The 25,499-nt window shown below is 32.6% G+C and overlaps 1 protein-coding gene across 3 annotated transcripts in view; it reads right to left on the bottom strand.

The window, feature by feature from the left end:
• Positions 1–16,340: 16,340 nt before the first annotated feature.
• The window catches only part of LOC143062639 (extended synaptotagmin-2-like), a 42,580-nt gene continuing 33,421 nt past the window's right edge, over positions 16,341–25,499 (bottom strand). For 2 of the 3 annotated variants that reach the window (XM_076234322.1, XM_076234324.1), the window contains exons 15-21: positions 24,015–24,176; positions 23,164–23,316; positions 22,164–22,456; positions 21,613–21,711; positions 21,200–21,331; positions 20,489–20,644; positions 16,341–19,621 (exon numbers count right to left, since the gene is read on the bottom strand). In XM_076234322.1, the coding sequence (XP_076090437.1) occupies positions 19,555–19,621; positions 20,489–20,644; positions 21,200–21,331; positions 21,613–21,711; positions 22,164–22,456; positions 23,164–23,316; positions 24,015–24,176 (1,062 nt within the window). In that variant the 3' untranslated portion in view covers positions 16,341–19,554. The remainder of the gene's footprint in view (positions 19,622–20,488; positions 20,645–21,199; positions 21,332–21,612; positions 21,712–22,163; positions 22,457–23,163; positions 23,317–24,014; positions 24,177–25,499) is intronic. The other variant, XM_076234323.1, reaches the window with a different exon arrangement.

Raw genomic sequence — 25,499 nt, 5'->3', positions numbered from 1 at the left:
AATGTAACCCTAACGGATGATGCAGATGAGAAAGAAGGTCATCAAAGCTTCCAGAGGCCGATCTCGATTTGGAAGACTTTTTTTACATTAGGCCGATGGTAACGTTTTTGTCCATGACTACGTTGGTTTCGTAAGGTAGTATTAAACAAACTCATTACATTAACATCACTGCAGGCTGGACTTGACAAATTTCCTACTCCTTTGACATTATCATTGCAACCATATGGCATTGCAGTACCTAGTTCCCTTATCCAGAAATTTTCTCTATCTTTTCGGAAAGGAGTACTAAGTACTGGACTATTTGTGTGGTGATAAATTTTCTCGATGATGCGTACTTTCATAGATAACGAAGGATCATGGTCCGGTTGATTAAAGTGGTTATAAAGAACCCTGAATTGCGGATCTTTATTATCAGACCGGTGTTGATTCATCCTTTTACGTAAAGTTTGTCGAGTTTCACCAACATAAAGTAGTCCACACAAAGTACATTCGATTCCATACACTACATTGTCCGTGGAACAGTCCAGAGGTTCGAAAGATTTAGTATAATACGTTTTTCCTGTTAAGTTACTGGTGAAATCAGGAGTCGTGATTAACATATCACATGTCTTACACGTGCTCCTTTTTCCTTTTTTGTGTTTACAAGAAGAAATGATAGGTGTTGATTCACTTGTAGCAGGTGTATTCAAACAGTCGAAAATATTAACGGAACATGGCTTTAATTTATGAAAAGTATCTGAATTTTTAAAGTAGTAATTACCTTCTGGCTGAACGTACGTCAAATCAGGGGTATCCCGGAGGATATTCCGTGGAACACACAAATCAAATGCTACAGTGTTCCGTGTAGCAAAAGGGGACCTTGGTAACCCGGGCGACGTCCCAGCCGGTTTGTTCTTAGTATTATTTGTATTCATCATGCATAAAGCTACCAAGTTAATGATGCCCTCGGGGAAAAATCCACCAGCAGTAAAGTTTCTTCTAGGAAGAAACTTGACATCGACTTGGTTGTAGTAAAAAGTAAAAACACAAAAATACTGAACTCCGAGGAAAATTCAAAAAGGAAAATCAAAAATCAAAAGGCAAAATCAAAAGTCCAAACCCATTAAACGAATGGATAACAACTGTCATATTCCTGACTTGGTACAGGCATTTTCTAATGTAGAAAATGGTGGATTGAACCTGGTTTTATAGCTAGCTAAACCTCTCACTTGTATGACAGTCGCATCAAATTCCATTACATTGTCAACGATGCATGAACAAAACAAACATATTCAAAGAGTAAAAATGTCAAAAATAGGGGTACAACAGTCAATATTGTGTTATCATCTTAATATCACTACATAAACAACAAATGTAAGAAAGTAGCACAAAAAGGCATACATCAAATTTAACATTCTCATTTTGCTTTTCTTATACGGCTGAATTTATCTATGTAAAGTCTACCCATAAATGAAAGAAGGTTTTCATTACTGGTGTAAAATTGCGCGTTTGAAATTCGCACAGGTAGACATAAAAATAATTTTGTCGTATGACGGCATACATAAATGCAGATTCACGTAAAGTAGATATAACAAAAAACAGACTTACAGTAAAAATAATAAATAAAATAATGGTGTGGTTCAGAGTATGACGGGACACATAAGTACAGTTTCACGTCAAATACGGCTGAATTTATCTATGTAAAGTCTACCCATAAATGATAGAAGGTTTTCATTACTGGTGTAAAATTGCGCGTTTGAAATTCGCACAGGTAGACATAAAAATAATTTTGTCGTATGACGGCATACATAAATGCAGACTCACGTAAAGTAGATATAACAAAAACCAGATTTAACAGTAAAAGTAATAATAATAAATAAAATAATGGTGTGGTTCAAAGTATGACGGAATACATAAGTACAGTTTCACGTCAAATGTATATCATAAAAAACAGACTAAACAGAAAAAGTAGTCTTATTGAATAAAATAGTTTAGTCATTCATAGTATGTCAAGATCCTTAAGTAAAAGTAATATCAATAAATGAAATAATTTTGCCGTTCAAAGTATGTTGTTTTACGTAACCACAGAGTCACTTCAAATGAATATCTAAAAAAGACATATAAAAGAATACTATAATACGTAATTAGGATGATAACAAACGTCAGTACGCAAAATCTATACTTCAAGACCATCTTGTATTATTTGTGAAGTTGATACGGAATATTTATCAACAAGTTCTGGGTATCTTCCGATGAACTTTTTTAGAAAAAGGACGAGACGTTCTTTGACATACCCCTGGTTCATCAATTTTCTGCTCAGACACTGGTGACGTTTTACAAAGTCTGAATAGGAGCTGCAAGCTCTTGAATACCTAATAAGTTGGGAAATGTATATTCCATATGCAGGTGAAGTTGGTATATTACTACTAAGGTGGGGGAAATTGATAATTTCAAAATTAAAATCGTCTCGTTTGTCATAGATTCTGGTACTGAGATGACTGTGTATGTCAAATTCGAGGTATAAGTCTAAAAATGAGGCAGAGGAAGCCGTGTCTGTGGTCTCTTTAATTTCTAGTTTTGGTGGGTATATTAATGGAATCCATGCAATCAGAAAAGTTCGGATTGTTAATGGAAAGAACATCATCAATATATCTGAAAGTGAAATTAAATAACCTGGCTTCTTTGATCTTCTTGTTTTTGACAAGTGTCTGAAGGAACTCCGATTCATATGAAAATAAGAAGAGGTCGGCAAGGAGAGGCGCACAGTTCGTTCCCATAGGAATGCCGACAATTTGTTGAAAAAGTCTACCTCCAAATTCAACAAATATGTTGTCAATAAGAAACTCCAGCATACTGATCACTTGTTCCTCCGTGTAGTATGTTTTACCCTTTTGTTCCTTATTAATAAAATATGCCTTATGGTATCCCAAAGTGATAAATTTATAGCGTATGCTACCATTTTTATGATGAAAAGCATTGTGAATTATTTCTTTTAGACGGGTTTTCAATTTCACATGGGGAATGGTTGTATACAAGGTTGAAAAATCAAAAGTTTTAATAGAACTAATTTCAGAAAAAGACCGAGATTTAAAATTATCCAGAAGTTCTTTAGAGTTTTTCAGAATCCACATATGGTTAATACCATTACGTGAGTAAAAAGTTTCACAGTATATCTGAAGACCATCTTTAACTGCGGACAGAATTTTAGTCAATCTAATGGACAATTCTTTAGTAGAACAAGCAGATGAGCCGGCAATGTACCGTTGTTTGTACGGAATTTTGTGAAGTTTAGGTATCCAATACAAACAAGGTAAGTCCTCCGATTTGTTGTTCAATGCAATTTTCATAGAAGCCATGAAGGACTTATGATTCGCCAAAATCTCATCCTTGTCAAATGATATGTTTTTGTATGTGGGATTACCTGAGTGTTCATTTATTCCTAATTCTTTTATAAGACACTCGTAGTAATACGATTTACATACAAAGACAATATTATTTGAAGCTTTGTCCGCAGGAACAACAACATACTTATCTTGAAGAGATGATAGACATTTCACAGCCTCTTTGTCACTGAAAATGGACTTAGGTCGATCATTCACACAGCTTTTCAACTTATGAATGCGACGTTTTATCAGAGACCTGATTGTTTTGACCCATTCTGACAAAGTGTCCAGTTGCACTTCTTCTCGCTTAGCCCATGTTCTGGCGTAGTTCTCAATGGAATCCATAATTATTTTGAAGTTATGGTTCCAATTGATGTGTTGGGGTTCTCTAAACTTAGGACCACGAGAAATCACCTTTCGGAGATTTTCATGTTGAATTATGTTTAGATCCCCAGTAATAACATGGCCAGAGGGGCTGTAATTGTAAGGCGAGTTGGAACAGTCACATGTCAGAGGTTTAGTTAGGTATTGTTCTAAATCAAGGTCCTGTAATGCTTGTTTATAGTTAAATATTTTGGGTGCAATGGTTTTGCTGTAACTGTAGGATACAATAGGAACAGACTGATTTTGAAAATAAATAGGAATTTTAGATGTAACCTCCTTGTGATGTAGAACGTTGCTGATGTTGATTGCATCAATTCCTCTATTGTTAAAGTGAACAGGAAGGAATTTCCTCTTTTCCTCATGTAAAGGTTCCGATCTTACTGGTTTAAAGAGACGGAAAAGAGCTACATCACAAATTATACTGACAAGTCTGTATATTGGAGAAAATGTATTAGTACCTCCTTTGTCAAGTGCATAATCTCTCAAACATTTTAGAAAATTAACCGGCAGTGAAAAAAGAATAGTTCTAATGTAATGTAACCCTAACGGATGATGCAGATGAGAAAGAAGGTCATCAAAGCTTCCAGAGGCCGATCTCGATTTGGAAGACTTTTTTTACATTAGGCCGATGGTAACGTTTTTGTCCATGACTACGTTGGTTTCGTAAGGTAGTATTAAACAAACTCATTACATTAACATCACTGCAGGCTGGACTTGACAAATTTCCTACTCCTTTGACATTATCATTGCAACCATATGGCATTGCAGTACCTAGTTCCCTTATCCAGAAATTTTCTCTATCTTTTCGGAAAGGAGTACTAAGTACTGGACTATTTGTGTGGTGATAAATTTTCTCGATGATGCGTACTTTCATAGATAACGAAGGATCATGGTCCGGTTGATTAAAGTGGTTATAAAGAACCCTGAATTGCGGATCTTTATTATCAGACCGGTGTTGATTCATCCTTTTACGTAAAGTTTGTCGAGTTTCACCAACATAAAGTAGTCCACACAAAGTACATTCGATTCCATACACTACATTGTCCGTGGAACAGTCCAGAGGTTCGAAAGATTTAGTATAATACGTTTTTCCTGTTAAGTTACTGGTGAAATCAGGAGTCGTGATTAACATATCACATGTCTTACACGTGCTCCTTTTTCCTTTTTTGTGTTTACAAGAAGAAATGATAGGTGTTGATTCACTTGTAGCAGGTGTATTCAAACAGTCGAAAATATTAACGGAACATGGCTTTAATTTATGAAAAGTATCTGAATTTTTAAAGTAGTAATTACCTTCTGGCTGAACGTACGTCAAATCAGGGGTATCCCGGAGGATATTCCGTGGAACACACAAATCAAATGCTACAGTGTTCCGTGTAGCAAAAGGGGACCTTGGTAACCCGGGCGACGTCCCAGCCGGTTTGTTCTTAGTATTATTTGTATTCATCATGCATAAAGCTACCAAGTTAATGATGCCCTCGGGGAAAAATCCACCAGCAGTAAAGTTTCTTCTAGGAAGAAACTTGACATCGACTTGGTTGTAGTAAAAAGTAAAAACACAAAAATACTGAACTCCGAGGAAAATTCAAAAAGGAAAATCAAAAATCAAAAGGCAAAATCAAAAGTCCAAACCCATTAAACGAATGGATAACAACTGTCATATTCCTGACTTGGTACAGGCATTTTCTAATGTAGAAAATGGTGGATTGAACCTGGTTTTATAGCTAGCTAAACCTCTCACTTGTATGACAGTCGCATCAAATTCCATTACATTGTCAACGATGCATGAACAAAACAAACATATTCAAAGAGTAAAAATGTCAAAAATAGGGGTACAACAGTCAATATTGTGTTATCATCTTAATATCACTACATAAACAACAAATGTAAGAAAGTAGCACAAAAAGGCATACATCAAATTTAACATTCTCATTTTGCTTTTCTTATACGGCTGAATTTATCTATGTAAAGTCTACCCATAAATGAAAGAAGGTTTTCATTACTGGTGTAAAATTGCGCGTTTGAAATTCGCACAGGTAGACATAAAAATAATTTTGTCGTATGACGGCATACATAAATGCAGATTCACGTAAAGTAGATATAACAAAAAACAGACTTACAGTAAAAATAATAAATAAAATAATGGTGTGGTTCAGAGTATGACGGGACACATAAGTACAGTTTCACGTCAAATACGGCTGAATTTATCTATGTAAAGTCTACCCATAAATGATAGAAGGTTTTCATTACTGGTGTAAAATTGCGCGTTTGAAATTCGCACAGGTAGACATAAAAATAATTTTGTCGTATGACGGCATACATAAATGCAGACTCACGTAAAGTAGATATAACAAAAACCAGATTTAACAGTAAAAGTAATAATAATAAATAAAATAATGGTGTGGTTCAAAGTATGACGGAATACATAAGTACAGTTTCACGTCAAATGTATATCATAAAAAACAGACTAAACAGAAAAAGTAGTCTTATTGAATAAAATAGTTTAGTCATTCATAGTATGTCAAGATCCTTAAGTAAAAGTAATATCAATAAATGAAATAATTTTGCCGTTCAAAGTATGTTGTTTTACGTAACCACAGAGTCACTTCAAATGAATATCTAAAAAAGACATATAAAAGAATACTATAATACGTAATTAGGATGATAACAAACGTCAGTACGCAAAATCTATACTTCAAGACCATCTTGTATTATTTGTGAAGTTGATACGGAATATTTATCAACAAGTTCTGGGTATCTTCCGATGAACTTTTTTAGAAAAAGGACGAGACGTTCTTTGACATACCCCTGGTTCATCAATTTTCTGCTCAGACACTGGTGACGTTTTACAAAGTCTGAATAGGAGCTGCAAGCTCTTGAATACCTAATAAGTTGGGAAATGTATATTCCATATGCAGGTGAAGTTGGTATATTACTACTAAGGTGGGGGAAATTGATAATTTCAAAATTAAAATCGTCTCGTTTGTCATAGATTCTGGTACTGAGATGACTGTGTATGTCAAATTCGAGGTATAAGTCTAAAAATGAGGCAGAGGAAGCCGTGTCTGTGGTCTCTTTAATTTCTAGTTTTGGTGGGTATATTAATGGAATCCATGCAATCAGAAAAGTTCGGATTGTTAATGGAAAGAACATCATCAATATATCTGAAAGTGAAATTAAATAACCTGGCTTCTTTGATCTTCTTGTTTTTGACAAGTGTCTGAAGGAACTCCGATTCATATGAAAATAAGAAGAGGTCGGCAAGGAGAGGCGCACAGTTCGTTCCCATAGGAATGCCGACAATTTGTTGAAAAAGTCTACCTCCAAATTCAACAAATATGTTGTCAATAAGAAACTCCAGCATACTGATCACTTGTTCCTCCGTGTAGTATGTTTTACCCTTTTGTTCCTTATTAATAAAATATGCCTTATGGTATCCCAAAGTGATAAATTTATAGCGTATGCTACCATTTTTATGATGAAAAGCATTGTGAATTATTTCTTTTAGACGGGTTTTCAATTTCACATGGGGAATGGTTGTATACAAGGTTGAAAAATCAAAAGTTTTAATAGAACTAATTTCAGAAAAAGACCGAGATTTAAAATTATCCAGAAGTTCTTTAGAGTTTTTCAGAATCCACATATGGTTAATACCATTACGTGAGTAAAAAGTTTCACAGTATATCTGAAGACCATCTTTAACTGCGGACAGAATTTTAGTCAATCTAATGGACAATTCTTTAGTAGAACAAGCAGATGAGCCGGCAATGTACCGTTGTTTGTACGGAATTTTGTGAAGTTTAGGTATCCAATACAAACAAGGTAAGTCCTCCGATTTGTTGTTCAATGCAATTTTCATAGAAGCCATGAAGGACTTATGATTCGCCAAAATCTCATCCTTGTCAAATGATATGTTTTTGTATGTGGGATTACCTGAGTGTTCATTTATTCCTAATTCTTTTATAAGACACTCGTAGTAATACGATTTACATACAAAGACAATATTATTTGAAGCTTTGTCCGCAGGAACAACAACATACTTATCTTGAAGAGATGATAGACATTTCACAGCCTCTTTGTCACTGAAAATGGACTTAGGTCGATCATTCACACAGTTTTTCAACTTATGAATGCGACGTTTTATCAGAGACCTGATTGTTTTGACCCATTCTGACAAAGTGTCCAGTTGCACTTCTTCTCGCTTAGCCCATGTTCTGGCGTAGTTCTCAATGGAATCCATAATTAAAGACATTGATAAAGGGATGACCCCTCACTAAAATCAGATGATATTTGCAGAAGTGTTACTTTATTTACCGTCACTTTATATTGTAAACATATCTGTTGTGTTGTAAATAAGACAATGATCCAGCATGGATACTTAGTCGAGTAGGAACTGTTGAACTTTCCTGATAAATATGTTATGAATGTTTAAAAAGTGAGGTTCATGTCGCTCACTGTGTAATTTTCTGTTTTGTTTTAACATATTTTATTTTCTCAAATCAAAATGGATTGGACACAAGTAATTAATTTTCTGTAAAGTGTGTTTTGGACTGTTGTGTGTCTTTAAAATCATTTTTTTTTATCGTTTTGATCATGCTATTATTTATTTCATTCGAATTTTTATCTTAATTGTCTTTCTCCCTCTTTTTAAAGCATAAATATCTATAGCAAATATTGTTTTTAGTTTTTCAACATACAATTTTTAAGATGGACCATATTGTAACGTGTGTTTCTTTTTTATTATAACAAACCAAGTAGTCCGTAATCCGTAATCTAAAAACTATTTCTAGTGATAACTTTTCTTGAGTTTACGAACTCACTCTTCTATTTCAGTTTGTTTATCGAGATTGTTCCTGGTACCTTTGATAACTATTTACGCATTACTTCTAATTACATTTCATACATTCATGACATTACTTTCTGGAAAGTTATCTATCAAGTATCAACTACCATCTGATTTTATTTCGATATGTTACACTGAGATTTTCATGCAAATTATGATAGCACTTAGTAAATTAATACCACCGATATCAGTTTACAAAAATACGAAATTCCCCTGCTTCTGTGTTCTATGCTCCAGAATGCATCTAACTAATGCTTTCACAGCAGTGCTTAAAAGTTTTCATGGATGTAAAAGTTTTAATTCTGTTTTAGTTTGATCAAAGTTATGCTCTAATTTCAAACACCATGGAGTACAGGTGTTTTATGTCATAATTGAATTTGTAACGATATTTGTATTTTTCACCTTATCAACTTTAACATTATTGTGGGAGTTGCTTTCTATGAAATCAATAAAAAAAAATAGAAGTTGGTCAAAATGTGAAAAACTTGTTCTTTTTATATCGTTTTTGCTTCATCAAATTAAAAAACGGCTTCATAGTGAACGTTCTTGATGACTCGGCTTCATGCAAAACAATTTCTGAATTTTCCTTTAACAATTGAAGTAATGCCAATTTTAGCATTAATCGCCCTCATATGTGTCATTACCTTTGTATCAAGTGTTTTGCCATCTCAATTCATACTACTAGTATCTGTCGTATTAGTATTTTATAGCAAAGTGAGAATTCTTCTTTTGTTGGGGAGCAAAGAATGATATTCTATTTAAGAATGAAAAGTTTTATTTCAAATTCCTTGACACAAATATTTTGTTTCAGAAAAGAAGTTGAAAAATATATTGTTTCAATTGATTAAAGTAGGGATTAAATCGATTCAAGTTTTTGAGTTTCAAAAACAAATGTATAAAAGTGAGGCGAAATACACCAAAAGTAACATAAGGACTCGTAAATAAACCGACAAAGCCAAGGAAAAAAAAAACAACAGCATAAAAAACACATCATAGAGATCCAAAGCCTGAGCCGGAACACTACCTTAAAGCGAGGTTGATATTATTTTACAGCCATACAGAGATTAATAAAAAAAAGTTAATCACGTACACAAGTAGTTTTCTGGTGAATCGATATTTCTGTACTATTTCCAAAAGTCATGATTTTCTCTTTAACAAATATTTCTACTTGTCTGTTCATCCACAAATGATTTGAAGCAAACATCTGAATGGCTACTGAATGCTGACAACATTTCATCTCTTGCTACGAGAGAGATCGTTTTTGTTTTTTATCAACTGGCAATTGAGGTATCATGTGAATTGCACCGGCGAATCTGAAGGGTGGTTACGAACGTCATGCTAGATAAACAGCAGTATAGAACGGAGATCGTTAACTTGTAAAAATTGTGTCCTTTAACGGCAATCATAAGATAAAGAATACATTGGAATATTCTCCATGTGTGCTTATTGACCAGCTGCCTCACGATTTCCTGTTGTCACATTTCGTCAGAGAGGAGGACAAATATGTATGGCTATCTGTCGGGAATACTAGTATCAGAAAAGCTCAAACTCTAATACCACTACCACTTCCAAAATCATCAACTGGAATGAACAACTCCTTTATGCTCTTAATCTTTTATTCATCCGTATCTTTCCCTTTATACCAAGCTAATATGACCAAGAAAAATAACTGTCTTTGCTCAAATAGTGTGCACTTTGGGGTTGATGCTTCGGGCCATCCCGCTTCACCCGTTAGAATACCTAACGGAGATTCAGAATAATCTCATCAAAAGATTTTCAATTACATTTATACCGTGCAAATAAACTAGACCACTGTAGTTTCGCCAAATAATTTTCCAAGTTTCGGCTGGTTTCCATATCTAATGGCATTGTCGAAATTAAAAGTCTACGTTGGGTGGTAAATTACGTTTTCGTACGATCTTTCTCTTCAACATCCACCTTTCAGTACCCAGAACAAAGGTCTAAAATAGATACAGTTGTTTTAATAAGTCTTTCATGTAGTGTAAAGGGTTTCCATCCTTTACTGTTAAGTCCTTAACCTTGCTAAAAATCTATGCAAAAACACGTAGTTCCAGACTTTTCACTTGCCAATACTATCGTTTACGACACCGGACTATAGGACGACTGAATAATCAGCATTTTGGTGATATGACTATCGACTGAATCTTTCATATAGATAGGTTACGCATCAAAATGCAAGGTAGTTCTACTTATATCTTTGTCTATAACATAGTTTATGTTGTGATATAACATGAGAGTGACCGTTGCTACTGTGTATAGTATCTTGACTTTATACGTTTTGTTTAACGTCTAGAAACCCACACGTTTCTTTCATCGAGGTAATTTGGACATTTATTTTGACCGGTTTTGACCGTTTTATTCTTGTTTGAGAATATACTGGCCTTGCGGAACAATTCTCAGCTTTTGTCCGTTTACTGTTTCCATTCTCATACTGCTTTCGTATCATCTGCTATTGTAGACCGTAGTAATTTCATGCACCAAATATAGTTGACCATTTGTTTATCGTATCAGATTAAAATACAAATAGTTTGAATTAACTGCTAAACAATGAAAATGAAGCCAATCTTAAATGAATCCAACCAGAAATGACTCCATTCTGTGAGAAATGAAGGAATTGGGCAAATCGTTTCTTGGAAGTAGCATCCATGTGACTACAAACAGTTAAATCACTTGCCATAATACCACATGCACATCTCCGAAAGGTAATATCTCATGGTCCTAAGTTTAGAGAACCCAAACACATCAATTGGAACCATCACTTAGAAATACTTATGGATTCCATTGAGGACTACGCCAGAGCATGGTTTAAACGAAAACTTGACTCTTTGTCAGAATGGGTCAAAACAATCAGGTATCTGACAAAACGTTGCATTAATTAGTTGAAATACACAGTGAATGATCGACCAATGTTGTTTGAGACAATGAGGCTGTGAAATGTATATCATCTCTTCACTATAACATTGTATAAGTATGTTTTGTTTCTTCAAATAAAATTGTCTGTGTATGTAAATCATACAACTAAGAATGTCTTGTAAAAGAATTGGAAATAAATGAACACTCAGCTAATCCCAAATACAAAAACATTATTATCATTTGACTAGGATGAGATTTTGGCGATGCACAAGTCCTTCGTGGCTTCAATGAACATTAAATAGAACAGCAAATAGGAGGACCTAACTTGTTTGTATTGGATACCCAAGTTCACAAAATTCCGTACAAACAACGGTACATTGCCGGCTCAACTGCATGATCGACTAAAGAATTGTCTATTACACGAACAAAATTCTGTCCGCAGTGAAAGAGGGTCTTCAGAAATAGTGTGAAATTGTTTACTTAAGTAGTGGTATTTATAACTATATGTGGATTCTTAAAAACTCTAACGAACTGGATAATTTTAAGATCTTTGTCTGAAATTATTTCTACCAACCCTGTATACCACCATTCACAATGTGAAATTGAAAAATAGTCTAAAGAAATAATCCACTATTCTTTTCAACATAAAAACGTTAGCATACATAAAGGCAACAGTAGTATACCGCTGTTCAAAACTCATAAATCCATGGACAAAAAACAAAATCGGGGTAACAAACCAAAACCGAGCGAAACGCATTAAATATAAGAGGAGAACAACGACACAACATCGAAACGCAACACACACAGAAACAGACCAATCATCAGACAAAACACCACGAGAATAACAAATGTAACATGAAAACCAAATACATGAATTTGAGATAGACAAGTACCGTGCCACGTCTTATCTCAATATCTCAAAAATAAGAGAAAACACAAACGACTCAACGTCGTACACTATAAATTTATCACATTTGGATACCATACGGCATTGTTTGTTAATAGTGAACAAAAAGGTAAAACATGCTACACAGAGGAACAAGTGATTAGTATGCTGGGTTTTCTTATTGACAACACATTTATTGAATTTGGAGGTAGACTTTTTCAAGATTGTCGGCATTCCTATGGTTACGAGCTGTGCGACTCTCTTTACCGACCTCTTCTTTTTTTCATGAGTCGGAGTTCCGTCAGACACTTGTTGAAAATCAAAGAAGCCAGATCTTTTATTTTCACATGCAGATATATTGATGATATTCTTTCCAATAACAATCCAAACTTTTCTGAAAGATTCCATCAATATATCCATCAGAACTAGATACTAATATTAAAGAAACAACAGCCACTGCTTCCTCCGCCTTCTTTCTAGACTTAATTCCGACATACGCGGCCAGCTCAGTACCAGTATCTATGACAAACGGGACGATCTTGATTTTGAAATTAACAATTCACCTAATATACCAACTTCAACTGCATGTGATATATATTTCCTAGGTAATTCGGTTTTCAAGAGCTCGCAGATGCTACTTAGACTTTGTAATACTAGTACATCACCAGTGTCTGAGTAGACAGTTAATGAACCAGGGGTATATCCAGGAACGTCTCGTCCTTTTTTTCAAAATTTCAAGGGAAGGTACTAATACCTTGTTGGTAAATATGTCGTATCAACTTCACAAACAAAACACCATGGTCTTGAAGTATAGATTCTGGGTACTGATGTTGTTTATAATCTTTAAAATAACGTGTTATATTATTCTTGTATTTGTATTTATATTACTTTTGCTGTTAGGTCTACTTTTGATGATATCCATTTGAGTTAACTCTGCACTTTTACATCCCGTCATTGGGTTATTGTGCTGTGGTAAATTATCATCTGAATAACGTGTTAAAGTATTCTTTTATCTGTCCTCATGAATATTACTTTAACTGTTGTAAAAAACTAATTTTGGTGGTATCCATTTGACGTGGCTCTGTTTTTGCACATCCCATCATTGTATTATTGTACTATGGAAATTTTTGTATTCTTATCTTTCGTATTTACTTGTGCTTTTTGCCTTTTTGTGCTTTGTTGTTACACAAAACGTTGCATTCATTAGTTGAAATACACAGTGAATGATCGACCAATGTTATTTAAGAGACAATGAGGCTGTGAAATGTCTATCATCTCTTCACTATAACATTGGATAAGTATGTTTTGTTCCTTCAAATAATATTGTCTGTGTATGTAAATCATACAACTAAGAATGTCTTGTAAAAGAATTGGAAATAAATGTACACTCAGCTAATCCCAAATACAAAAACATTATTATCATTTGACAAGGACGAGATTTTGGCGATGCAAAGTCCTTCATGGCTTCAATGAACATTACATTGAACAGCAAATAGGAAGACCTACCTTGTTTGTATTGGATACCCAAGTTCACAAAATTCCGTACAAACAACGGTACATTGCCGGCTCAACTGCATGTTCGACTAAAGAATTGTCTATTACACGAACAAAATTCTGTCCGCAGTGAAAGAGGGTCTTTCTTTAGAAATAGTGTGAAATTGTTTACTTAAGTAGTGGTATTTATAACCATATGTGGATTCTTAAAAACTCTAACGAACTGGATAATTTTAAGATCTTTGTCTGAAATTATTTCTATCAACCCTGTATACCACCATTCACAATGTGAAATTGAAAAAAAAGTCTAAAAGAAATAATCCACAATGCTTTTCAACATAAAAACGTTAGCATACGCTATAAATTTATTACATTTGGATACCATACGGCATTGTTTGTTAATAGTGAACAAAAAGGTAAAACATGCTTCACAGAGGAACAAGTGATCAGTATGCTGTGGTTTCTTATTGACAACACATTTATTGAATTTGGAGGTAGACTTTTTCAAGATTGTCGACATTCCTATGGTTACGAGCTGTGCGACTCTCTTTACCGACCTCTTCTTTTTTTCATGAGTCGGGAGTTCCGTCAGACACTTGTTGAAAACAAGATCAAAGAAGCCAGATCTTTTATTTTCACATGCAGATATATTGATGATATTCTTTCCAATAACAATCCAAACTTTTCTGATAGATTCCATCAATATATCCATCAGAACTAGATACTAGTATTAAAAAAACAACAGGCACTGCTTCCTCCGCCTTCTTTCTAGACTTACAATTCCGACATACGCGGCCAGCTCAGTACCAGTATCTATGACAAACAGGACGATCTTAATTTTGAAATTAACAATTCACCTTAACCATGTTAACAAAGTAGCAATATACCAACTTCAACTGCATATGTGATACATATTTCCTAGGTAATTCGGTTTTCAAGAGCTCGCAGATGATACTTAGACTTTGTAATACTAGTACGTCACCAGTGTCTGAGTAGACAGTTAATGAACCAGGGGTATGTCAATGAACGTCTCGTCCTTTTTTTTCAAAATTTCAAGGGAAGGCAACAATATCTTGTTGGTAAATATGTCGTATCAACTTCACAAACAAAACACCATGGTCTTGAAGTATAGATTCTGGGTACTGATGTTGTTTATAATCTTTAAAATAACGTGTTATATTATTCTTGCATTTGTCTTTATATTACTTTTGCTGTTAGGACTACTTTTGATGATATCCATTTGAGTTAACTCTGCACTTTTACATCCCGTCATTGGGTTATTGTGCTGTGGTAAACTATCATCTGAATAACGTGTTAAAGTATTCTTTTATCTGTCCTCATGAATATTACTTTAACTGTTGTAAAAAACTAATTTTGGTGGTATCCATTTGACGTGGCTCTGTTTTTGCACATCCCATCATTGTGTTATTGTACTATGGAAATTTTTGTATTCTTATCTTTCGTTTTTACTTGTGCTTTTTGCCTTTTTGTGCTTTGTTGTTACACATATGTTTGTATTATTAAGATTATAACACAAATTGACTGCTGTACCTTTATTTTTGACATGTTTAGGTGGACTCGCGGGTATAAATCAATTTTTTTATAAATTGACTTTATCATATACTTAACAGAAAAAATGAAATAAAAAAATGGGGTTACCGTTCATTTAAGCTTACAGTTTGCCTCCGAAATAAGCATACATTTTTGTTAATGTTCTTTTTTTCTGTTGAACTAATAGGGAAAATAGAGGTAATATCGAAATAAAAAAAGAACTAAATTACAGAAATCACTAAAATTTTACAATTATTAAGTTGATGTACAGCTTATTTGAAAACAATAATAAAAAATATAGGTCACCGATGAGGTAAAAAAGATATTTCAATTTTAATGCCAAAAAAGGCAATTTTGCACCAAAGGGAGATAATTTGGAGTTTTTTCAATGATATAAACATTTTAAAAGTCATCTGGGGTCAAACCAAATGGATTTTTTTGGTTGATTTTTGTACTATATCATAAAGTAATAACTAATAGTGTAATAAATAAAATTTGTAATGAAGAAACAAATGTTTAATTTTTTGCTGAAATTTTTGTACACGCGAGCCTCCTTAACTATTATGTCTATTTGTTTTGTTCATGCATTGTTGTCAATATTATAGATTTTTATGCAACTGTCATAGAAGTGAGAAGTTTAGCTAGCTTTTAAACCAGATCAAATCAATCAAGGAAATGCCTGAACCAAGTCAGTAATATGATAGTAGTTTTCCATTCTTCTGATGTGTTTGGGCTTTTGTTTTTGCTCTCTGAAATAGGACTTTCTGTATTGAATTTTACTAGGAATTTAGTAATTTTGTTATTTTACATTTTTTCTTTTTTTTAGGATTACTCAGTTGCTAAACCTAACCCAGAAATTGTAAGTTCACACAACGTCCACAAGAAAACAATACTGAGTGGGCTTCTAAAACAAATGTGTTAATTAACTAAATAGATAACTAATGAATACTTTGGAAGAAGTTTAATTGGTTAGGATACTACCAACCGCTAAATATAATCATTTTGTGTTTATAATATACCAACATTGTCACAGTTTTGTTACATAACCAACATCAAATGATATAAAAACATGGTGCTATGGACAAAGATTATTACTCGTTAATACTGGGACCAATATACTAATTTACAAGTACCTAAAATCATAAAAGTTTTTTGCAGTTGTTAATCAGATTTCACAACCAATTGGTTCAATCATAATTTATCAGCTGTTACAACCCACAATTTTAGTAATAACCAGATTATTTTTAGTTGATAAGTGATTGGCTTCATATACTACGAAGAAAATTGTAATGCTAACAAAACAACAAGACAATGTTGTAATATTATAACACATTGGGATTTTATAAATGAGAAATATATATATATATATGTATAAAACTAACAGAATACAAGAACTTTTATGTAACAGAAATTTAAAGAGGTTTAACTGGAAAATATAAAATTATCATATCTACCGGAATTAATAAGTGCACCAGGGTCAAATGGTAGTTTTACTCAGAATGAAAAAAAGATATCTTTAATTTTTCTTGTTTACATGAAATAACAAGGTTATAATTGCAAGTTCAAGTGAACTTCTTTATATTTGTTATCAATATTGAGAAAAGTGCATGTTAAAGAAAAAGAATACCCACAAAATTTTACATATTTATAAAAAAAATTTCAATAGCAATGCTTCATTATATACCAGAAAAATTTATGTTAAAATCTTGTTTAAACACTGAAATTAACAAAATGTAGTTTTTAAAACTGGTTATATTTCCAAAAAAAATTAACAAATTGTAAAACCACACTTCATACAATTCCAAATGTGCCTATTTAATAGAAATTAAAGTTTAATAACAATATTCGGTATAGGTTAATATCATAAGTGACCAGCATCCTTCTCTTCTAATGTATAAATATAGTGTTCACGTTTCATAAACACTGGAAAGAAAAAAATTCTGCAACTGATATGTTATGCAAACATATAACAGTACTTTTGAAAAGAAAATAGCACTCATATCACAAATATCTGTCTTGAATAGAAACTTTTTGTGAAAAAAACCATGATAAAAATATTACAATACATTAACAAAAACATATATTCTTTAATCACACATGTGAAGCTTCAAAGCAATATTCATACCTTTTCCATAAGTGGATAAAGATTTTGAAAAGTGGAAGGGTTGGGTTTCACCAACGCATTTTGACAATACCATGCATTATCCTTTAAAAAAAGTTATGTTCTTTATAAATACATTCTCTGTTAAGAGACATCACAAAGTTTAGCTAAAATTCTTAAAAGTTTCGAGCAAATAAGTTAATATCAGAGTTTGAAATAATGATTTTTCCATTCATATTTTGGCCTCATCCTCATTCTCTACTTATATGAAATTTTCAAATGAAAAAAAACCCTTAAAAATATATTTTCATAATTATTGCTATGTGTAAATAAAATAACAGCACTATTTGAAGATCAATTGTTTAACATAAAGACCAACAGGAAATCTTTATAACAGTTCAAAAATTAATAAAACGTTTCTTGAATCTGAAACCTCAACTAGAAAACTGGCAAATTTTATCATTTAAATGCCCAGATGTGTCAAGCCTTCTAGCAAATCTAAAACTGTTTTGTATTTGTTGATTTTAACAAGAATACAAAAACAAAATATTATCTAGAAATTGCAGAGTGAATTGTCATTTTGTACCATATTTTGGCACTGATTAATTTTTTTTCTTCAAGATTTAATAGATTGATTGTTGTTTGTTCAACATCCAATAGAAATTACTGCAATCAAATTATAAAAAAAGAACAAAATTCAGATCTAAGGAAATGGTGTCATGGAGAGTTGACACCCATTTTTATTTGAGAAAATATTTTATTGAAACAAGAGACTTTCTGGTCTATAGTTACAATTTATTACATCCTTGTTTTAGTCATTTATAGTGGAATAAGTGATTGCTCAGCAGGAATTGGCCAATCTGATTTTCCCCAAATCATTACCGGTAATACATATTATCCATTCTTTGTTGATCTGTATAGCTATAACAATCTAATATGTTAAAAGTAATAACTGACGATAAATAACTCTTAAAATAGAGCAAAACTGTAGATAGCACAATTAACTTGAGACCTCTGAGCATGTCCAAATACCATTCATATTAAAAATATCACCATCATCCAAAATTTTAAATTCCACTCAATGGTCATCACTTCAACTATGCAAAAAGCTACCACTGTTTAGGAGTATTAGTATAACTATGGTACGATATAAATATATACATATGCTTTGAGTATATTCAGATATATTAAATTGTATAAAATTAACATAAAGAAAAACTAATCGAGACAACCTATACATCAAATTGTTTGTCAACAAACTGATATCGCACAAAGATCTTGAAAATTCTCCAAAAAAATATTCCAAAACTCTCTAAAGGGAGCTAAATAGATCACATGGACTTTTCATTTCTATTACAGCATTAATAGCCCTAGTGGCACAACCATTCTATTAAGTTTTGCATAGTAACTAGTTATACTTTGTTTTTCATAAGACAGTAAAATAAAAGATAATCCACCAAATTCTAAATTGGTGATAATTTAACACTTAAACCTTCAAGTTCATAAAAACAAAATAAGTTAGACACGCCATTTACCTTCATTTTTTAAACAAATAAGAAAGGAATATTTATCTTTCAAAAATAAAATAAAAATTCTCGCTAGGAGAAAATCGATGTAATATTTCTTGCATACGTTAAGTGTACATAAAATTAGGAAAATATCAACATAAATTGTGCATAAAACTTGCATAATAATAGGCATACTTAAACAAATTTCACCATGAAAAGCACAAAATTCCAAATCAGATGTCTGAAATTTTCTCAGGCTCTAAAAATTCTGTTCCACATAATGACCAAACATTTCTGTCTTTTGGTTGTAGTACTTCTACAAATTCAGTACAAATCAAATTGTTCCTTTCCAAAAAGAGCATAAACAACGGACAGGAACTTTGCCATAGGACAGAGAAAACATGAATTGATAAAGAAGGAACAAATTTTGTCACTGAATGCAATGAAAAAGTACAAAGACATATATATAGATAAAGTTCTAAGTTATAACTATTGCAATTCCCTTTATCAACCATACAAAGACTATGTACATCAGATCTATGTTAACCAGTCTACAAGTCTGTTTCTGAAGGCAGTGATACTGGCTTACAATCATCCTCATCAGGCTGCAGATCAAACCTGTAATCAAGTCAATAGAAAATATACTGTAAATTCAGAAATTATTATGATGTTTTAATTATTGCGAAAAATGCTACAGGAATATAAACGCAATGACTAAAACTTGCATTTTGAAATTTTTTATAGGAATTAAACAGGATTGTTCTCAATATTGCAAAAAATTAAATCCATTTTAATCTAAAATGAAAAAATCGCAATTGTAAATGCACGCAATAATTTCTGAATTTACAGGAGCAAATTACTTTGACCCTATAGCTATCACAGGGAGGTCTACAGAAAGGTATGTATAAATAAAAAGATTAAACATGTCAATAACATTTCTACTTGAAAACTACTGTTCCTATATGGGGATATTACCAATGTTATTTCAACTGATCGGGCGGAGCTTTCTTTTTAATTTGCATGAGGACAGTCGATTTGAAAATGTGTGTGATTACTATGATTGCCGTTATAATTATTACTGATTTCTAATTACCTATCAGTAACCTCAAAAGAATTTACAAAAGAATGACTGGACACTTCATTGATGAGTTTATCCTAATACACCTTTCTATAGATGGACTGGTTTATTATGAGCGAAACGTTTAAACTCCGCCCAGTCAAGTGAAATAAATTGAGTAATAGCAATAACAAAACTCACCTTCCAATATTTGATACATATGTATGCAGCCTTCCCAAATTTTTTACTTTGATTGATTTTGAATTTGATTTTTTGTGTTTTAACGCCACTTTTAAGCACTGCATTTAGACATTACATAAATGTGATATTTTCTAAATTTCTCAGCCTTATGAATCTTTCAATAGTAAAGAAGCGAGACAAGTACCAATATCCTGCCATATTCTTAATTTTGTATATATGATTCTTACCAATGAGTGGCAGCTTTTGTTTGGTCCATGTTTCCCAACTCAATCTGAGCAATTCCTATAAACTTCTTGTTTGAGGTATAGAAAGAAGTATCATTCTTTACAGAAAATTCTAAAGTTTTGCTAGACAGATCAGCTTGTTTCACTGGGAATTCAAATCTATAAAATTTAAAAGACAGTAAATTATTAACAGCTCTGAAATGTTGTATCAGTACCTGAATATCTGAAGTATTGCTATAGGAGTTGAAAATGTCTCTTTAAATAAATATGCACATTTTGAATGTGTCCAAAATGCAGAAAATTAAACATTATTTTTCCTTCACAACAGACTAAAGGTGTTTATTTTGCAATTGCAATTCATACTGTTTATAGTTAAGTCCAAGTAATTTTAAAATTTTGCGGTTCTGTGAAAAATTTAATCAATGGTGATTTTTTGTTTGTCCTACAACAAATTTCAATGACCAAATATTGTTCTTCATTTTTTTCATTGATTATCAAATGCTGAAATTAATTAGATTAATTAAATCAATGCTTTTCAATTTCAAAGAACTACTAAACTTTCAAAATCATTTCAATAAAAATAAATCTTTAGTATTCATACAAGTTTTTCTGGTGACAAGTTGTGTCTTTGGCAATCATACCACCTCTTCTTATTCTTATATTAAGAGCATATTTGATAGTTCTGAGTGTACCAATAATCAACCTTTAACTTACGTTTCATCCCAGACAGGATTGAGAGTATTTTTGATGATTGTTGTCTTCTTTTTGTTGGACTTATCAGGCAAGAGATACATCTTAATATAAGGATCGGCTAAGTTGTCGTCAGTATCACATGGTATCAAATTCCTGAAATGAATTATACACTACGTTATAACTTTACATAAATACTGTATATATAGAGCCTAGGTGGTCGAGTGGTCTAGTGCTTGGGGCATAGTGCAATGCGATTTGGTGCCACGATATCTCAGCAGCATGAGTTGGAATCCCAAACGCAAATTTACAGATCTAACATTGTTGGGCTGATGTTTAGACAAATTATATAGATATAAGAATTAAAATAAATATGTTGTGTTAGAATTGCATTTAAATCCATTAAGAAACCTCTCAGCTTAGAAGAGTCTACTTACACACATTTATGTACAACTGCAACAAGGTTTTGTCTCTGAGTAGAGTATCGTAATGTGATTTGTATTCTTCCACGGCCATATAATCCTCCTTGGTTACTGCTAAACAATTATACAAAAATAAATTTAGTATTTAGTCAACGGATTAAATTACTATACAAATGATAATTCCTTACTGAATTTTTATTTTTTTCATTATAGAACATTCTTTCTAAACAAATGATTATTGAAGCTACTGTTTAATGAAATATAAAACTTCTATTAAAAACAAAATTGTTAGGTTTTATTAAATTTTCAAGTCATTTTTTATTTAGCCATTTGAAATATGCTGTATCAACAGAAATGTTTATTATGTTCAATAAATGCACATGAATAAGTCATTTGTTAAGTTTTAAGAAATAATAAGTTGTGTTATTTTTCTCTTAAGTGCCTTTAATTTACCTTAAACATTATTAACTAGACTAGTTACTACACTTGCTCTAAAAATTCACATATCCATAGGTATAAAATAATAACATTATACAATCATATATGTAAATTTTATTAGTACATACGAGGGAGATTTCCTCTGCCTGACATCTGAGTCCTTGATGGGTGAGGACGAGTCCATGGGTGGTATTAACTGACCCTCTGGAAGTTTGCTCGACACTTTGTTTACTTTTTCTACTTTCACTACTTCCACTTTCTTAACAACAGCTGGTCCAGCCTTGGCAGTCTTATCAGCTGGAGTGGCAGATTGCTGTGCGACTGGGTCTACAGAGGATTCTTTACTCTCTAATGTTTCCACAGGGGTCTCCTCTTCTTCCTCCTCCTCAATGTCTGCCTGGTTATACTCAGAGGTAAGAACCTAGAAAATAGGTTGATTATACTGTAAAAGCAGAAATTTTAGTGGAGGAATTAATATCTTTTAAAATATCCACAAAATTAAAACCCCGATGAAATTTAACCTACCGGTACATATAATATCACTTTTTTTGGTAATAGGGTGAAATTGCCGCGATCATACACTTCACCCTACTACCAACGAAATTGGAAGAGTACCTCCCTCGGAGCGAAGCCAGTTGAATTGGTACGGGATGGCCAGTGGGGTGTTGTCAAATTCGAAAATGAACTGACATTTTATGATCTACTTTCATCATTTCTACAATATTACCACTAGAAACCTCAGTGAGACCAACTACACAGACATATAAGAATAGCAGCTAAGCACATCGTTAATAACTTTATTGACTTACTTTCACTTTTAACTATACTAGATTTTTATTTTACTTTCACTTTCTGTTTATATCTATAACGTCGTCATAACAACTTCAATTGTTCGGCAAACCACACAACCGCAAAATTTGTACTTCACTGTTTGATTTCATGTGTAATATTGTCCTGAAGACGCCACACTTGTTGGCGAAACATGTTGACCAGAATAAACTCTTACCATACAGTAATTGATTGGTGTTGTTGTCTTTATTGTTTTATTATAATATTACTAGAGTGAGTTTCTTTAATAATTATAGTTATAATGCATCTTTAAGTTTAAGCCTAACCATTTATACTTACCCTTAAGCATAACCTCATTCGAACTTGAGCTTTTGGTGAAGGTGAGTTGACTAAATTGTAGAATTTATCAACGATTAGGTCTGGTTCAACCAAAAGGTTTTTCAGTGGAACTTTCAAGTTACCAATTCTAGTCTTAGATTTACTCTCCCAAACCTGAAAAAATAATAATCACAAAACAATCATAATGTTTTTAAAGAATTTCATTTTATTGCAAATATAACCAATTTCAAATTTTTTTGTTTATTGTTACAGCATTGAAAAACAATGTCAGATTAATTGCTAATATACCGGTATGTTCAATAATAATAATAATGTGTGTATGTTTATTCTTCCTCGTCTAGATGTATAGGGGCAGGTTGTTATCTCATAAAACATGTTGGTTTTACACTAGTAATTTTGGGAGCCCTTTATAGCTTGCTGTTGGGTGTGAGCCAAGGCTTTGTGCCAAAGACTGTACTTTGACCTAATGGTTTACTTATAAATTGTGACTTGAATGGAGAGTTGTCTCATTGGCACTCATACCACATTTTCTTATATCTATTAACCCAATGTTGCGCCTGTCCCAATTCATCAATTGGGAACTTCTGGTTTTTGTTAGTCTTGTATGTTTTTTTTCCATTTTAGTCCATTTACATGTTTTAAAGTAAGTGTAACATCCATTTTCACCGAACAAGTACACATTTTTGTTTAGGGACCAGTTGAACCTTGCCTTCATGGTGAAAGATTTTCTCACTGTTTTGAAGACCAATTGGTCACCTTAAGCTGTTTTCTGTGCTTTGGTTGGGTTGTTGTCTCTTTGACACATCCCCCATTTCCATTCTCAATTTAATTTACAGTACAACAGTTCATACCTCTAATTCCAAAGTCTGTAAGTTTGGATTGTGGACCAAGAACCTAAAGTTCTGTTCCCATCTTGGTTCATCTGTGTCGGCTTTTATTCCACTTTCAAATTTACTTTGGCCTAATGACAATTTGACGTAAGGACTTGGCTCCGACATGGTTTTCTTTGCCCTCTGAAATACAAGCAAACAGATTACATTTTAACAGAATCTTAAAAGACTATTGAGAGCATTACCATTGTACCAAACACTAATATTACGAATAATGTTATTTGATTGATTAGATTTTCAATCTTTAATTTCATAAACCAAAGATGCTATCAAAGTGTACACTGTTCAATAATAAACTACACAGAAAAAGACCTTTCAATATTATATTTACAACTGAACAGGTACTTACTTACCTTTAGATTTTGAAATTTATGTTTTGAATTTTCAAATCATATTTGTAATACAACAAAAACATATTTTGACAAAAGTAGAAACTGAAGTTATGGAATTTTATTTATATTGCAAACAATTAACAACTTTTTCCGACTACTGTAAACTTATTTTAGCGAGCGATTTATTTTTGCGACTTTCACGAGTAGAAAAATAATGCGAATATAAATCGTCGCGAACATCTAAAGCTTGGATCTTTCATTATTAAACTACATTCGGTAAATTACCAAATCGCGAAATTAAATTGCCGCGAAGTGGGCTAGAAAGGGTAAAACGCGAAATAAAGTATCCACAATTTAGAGCTTGGAATATTGCATAGACACTTGTCCATGGAAGAAGACTGTATGCTGATATCTGATGTGTTTTTTTTTCTCAGGTTACTGCCTCATTATCATATTAGCCCAAGCAAATTTTTATAGTTATGAATACAATAAGTCAACATGGAAGAGTTGTCTTTCATTGGTTCAAGTGTTATATCTCCCATTCTTTTGCTTTGATGAAATATCCCAATCATTTGATTAGAGTAAGATGATAATAAATAATTGATATCTAGCTGAAAAAAATCAATGTCCTCAGCATAACATGCACATTTAAATATATGAAAAAATGTTTATATGACAAATGTTTATATGATAAATGTTCCAGATTCTTATTTCAACATCTAGAAGCACATGTTAGTGTATAAGGCTGTTGTTAAAAGTTGTTCATAAACAAGATGCAAGTGACAGGAGTCTCTCAGGAAAAATGATGTTACAAGTAAGACCACAAAATTCATAGATAACATTAGCATGCAAGATGCAAAGGTCATACAGTCATTTTTATCATGCTTTAAAATGTATATTTAACAAGTCATACCTATCCATTCAAAATGATATGATCAGGAAAAAAAAGATTGGTAAATATTCTACCCCATAGAAACCTTAGTTTGTATATACAGACAACCATGATAATAACACTGCAGTAGGATTTCAGTCTATTCAAAATTCACAATGCAATAGTTTGGTGTATTAGAAAAGTAAGCTAGGTTTAAATTGTAATACATCTAGCTTAAATGCC

Source organism: Mytilus galloprovincialis, chromosome 2, assembly GCF_965363235.1.
Source record: "Mytilus galloprovincialis chromosome 2, xbMytGall1.hap1.1, whole genome shotgun sequence".
In the NCBI taxonomy this organism is placed as follows: Eukaryota; Metazoa; Mollusca; class Bivalvia; order Mytilida; family Mytilidae; genus Mytilus; species Mytilus galloprovincialis.
The sequence above is the reverse complement of the archived record's forward strand: the minus strand, read 5'-3'. Positions and strand labels throughout refer to the sequence as shown.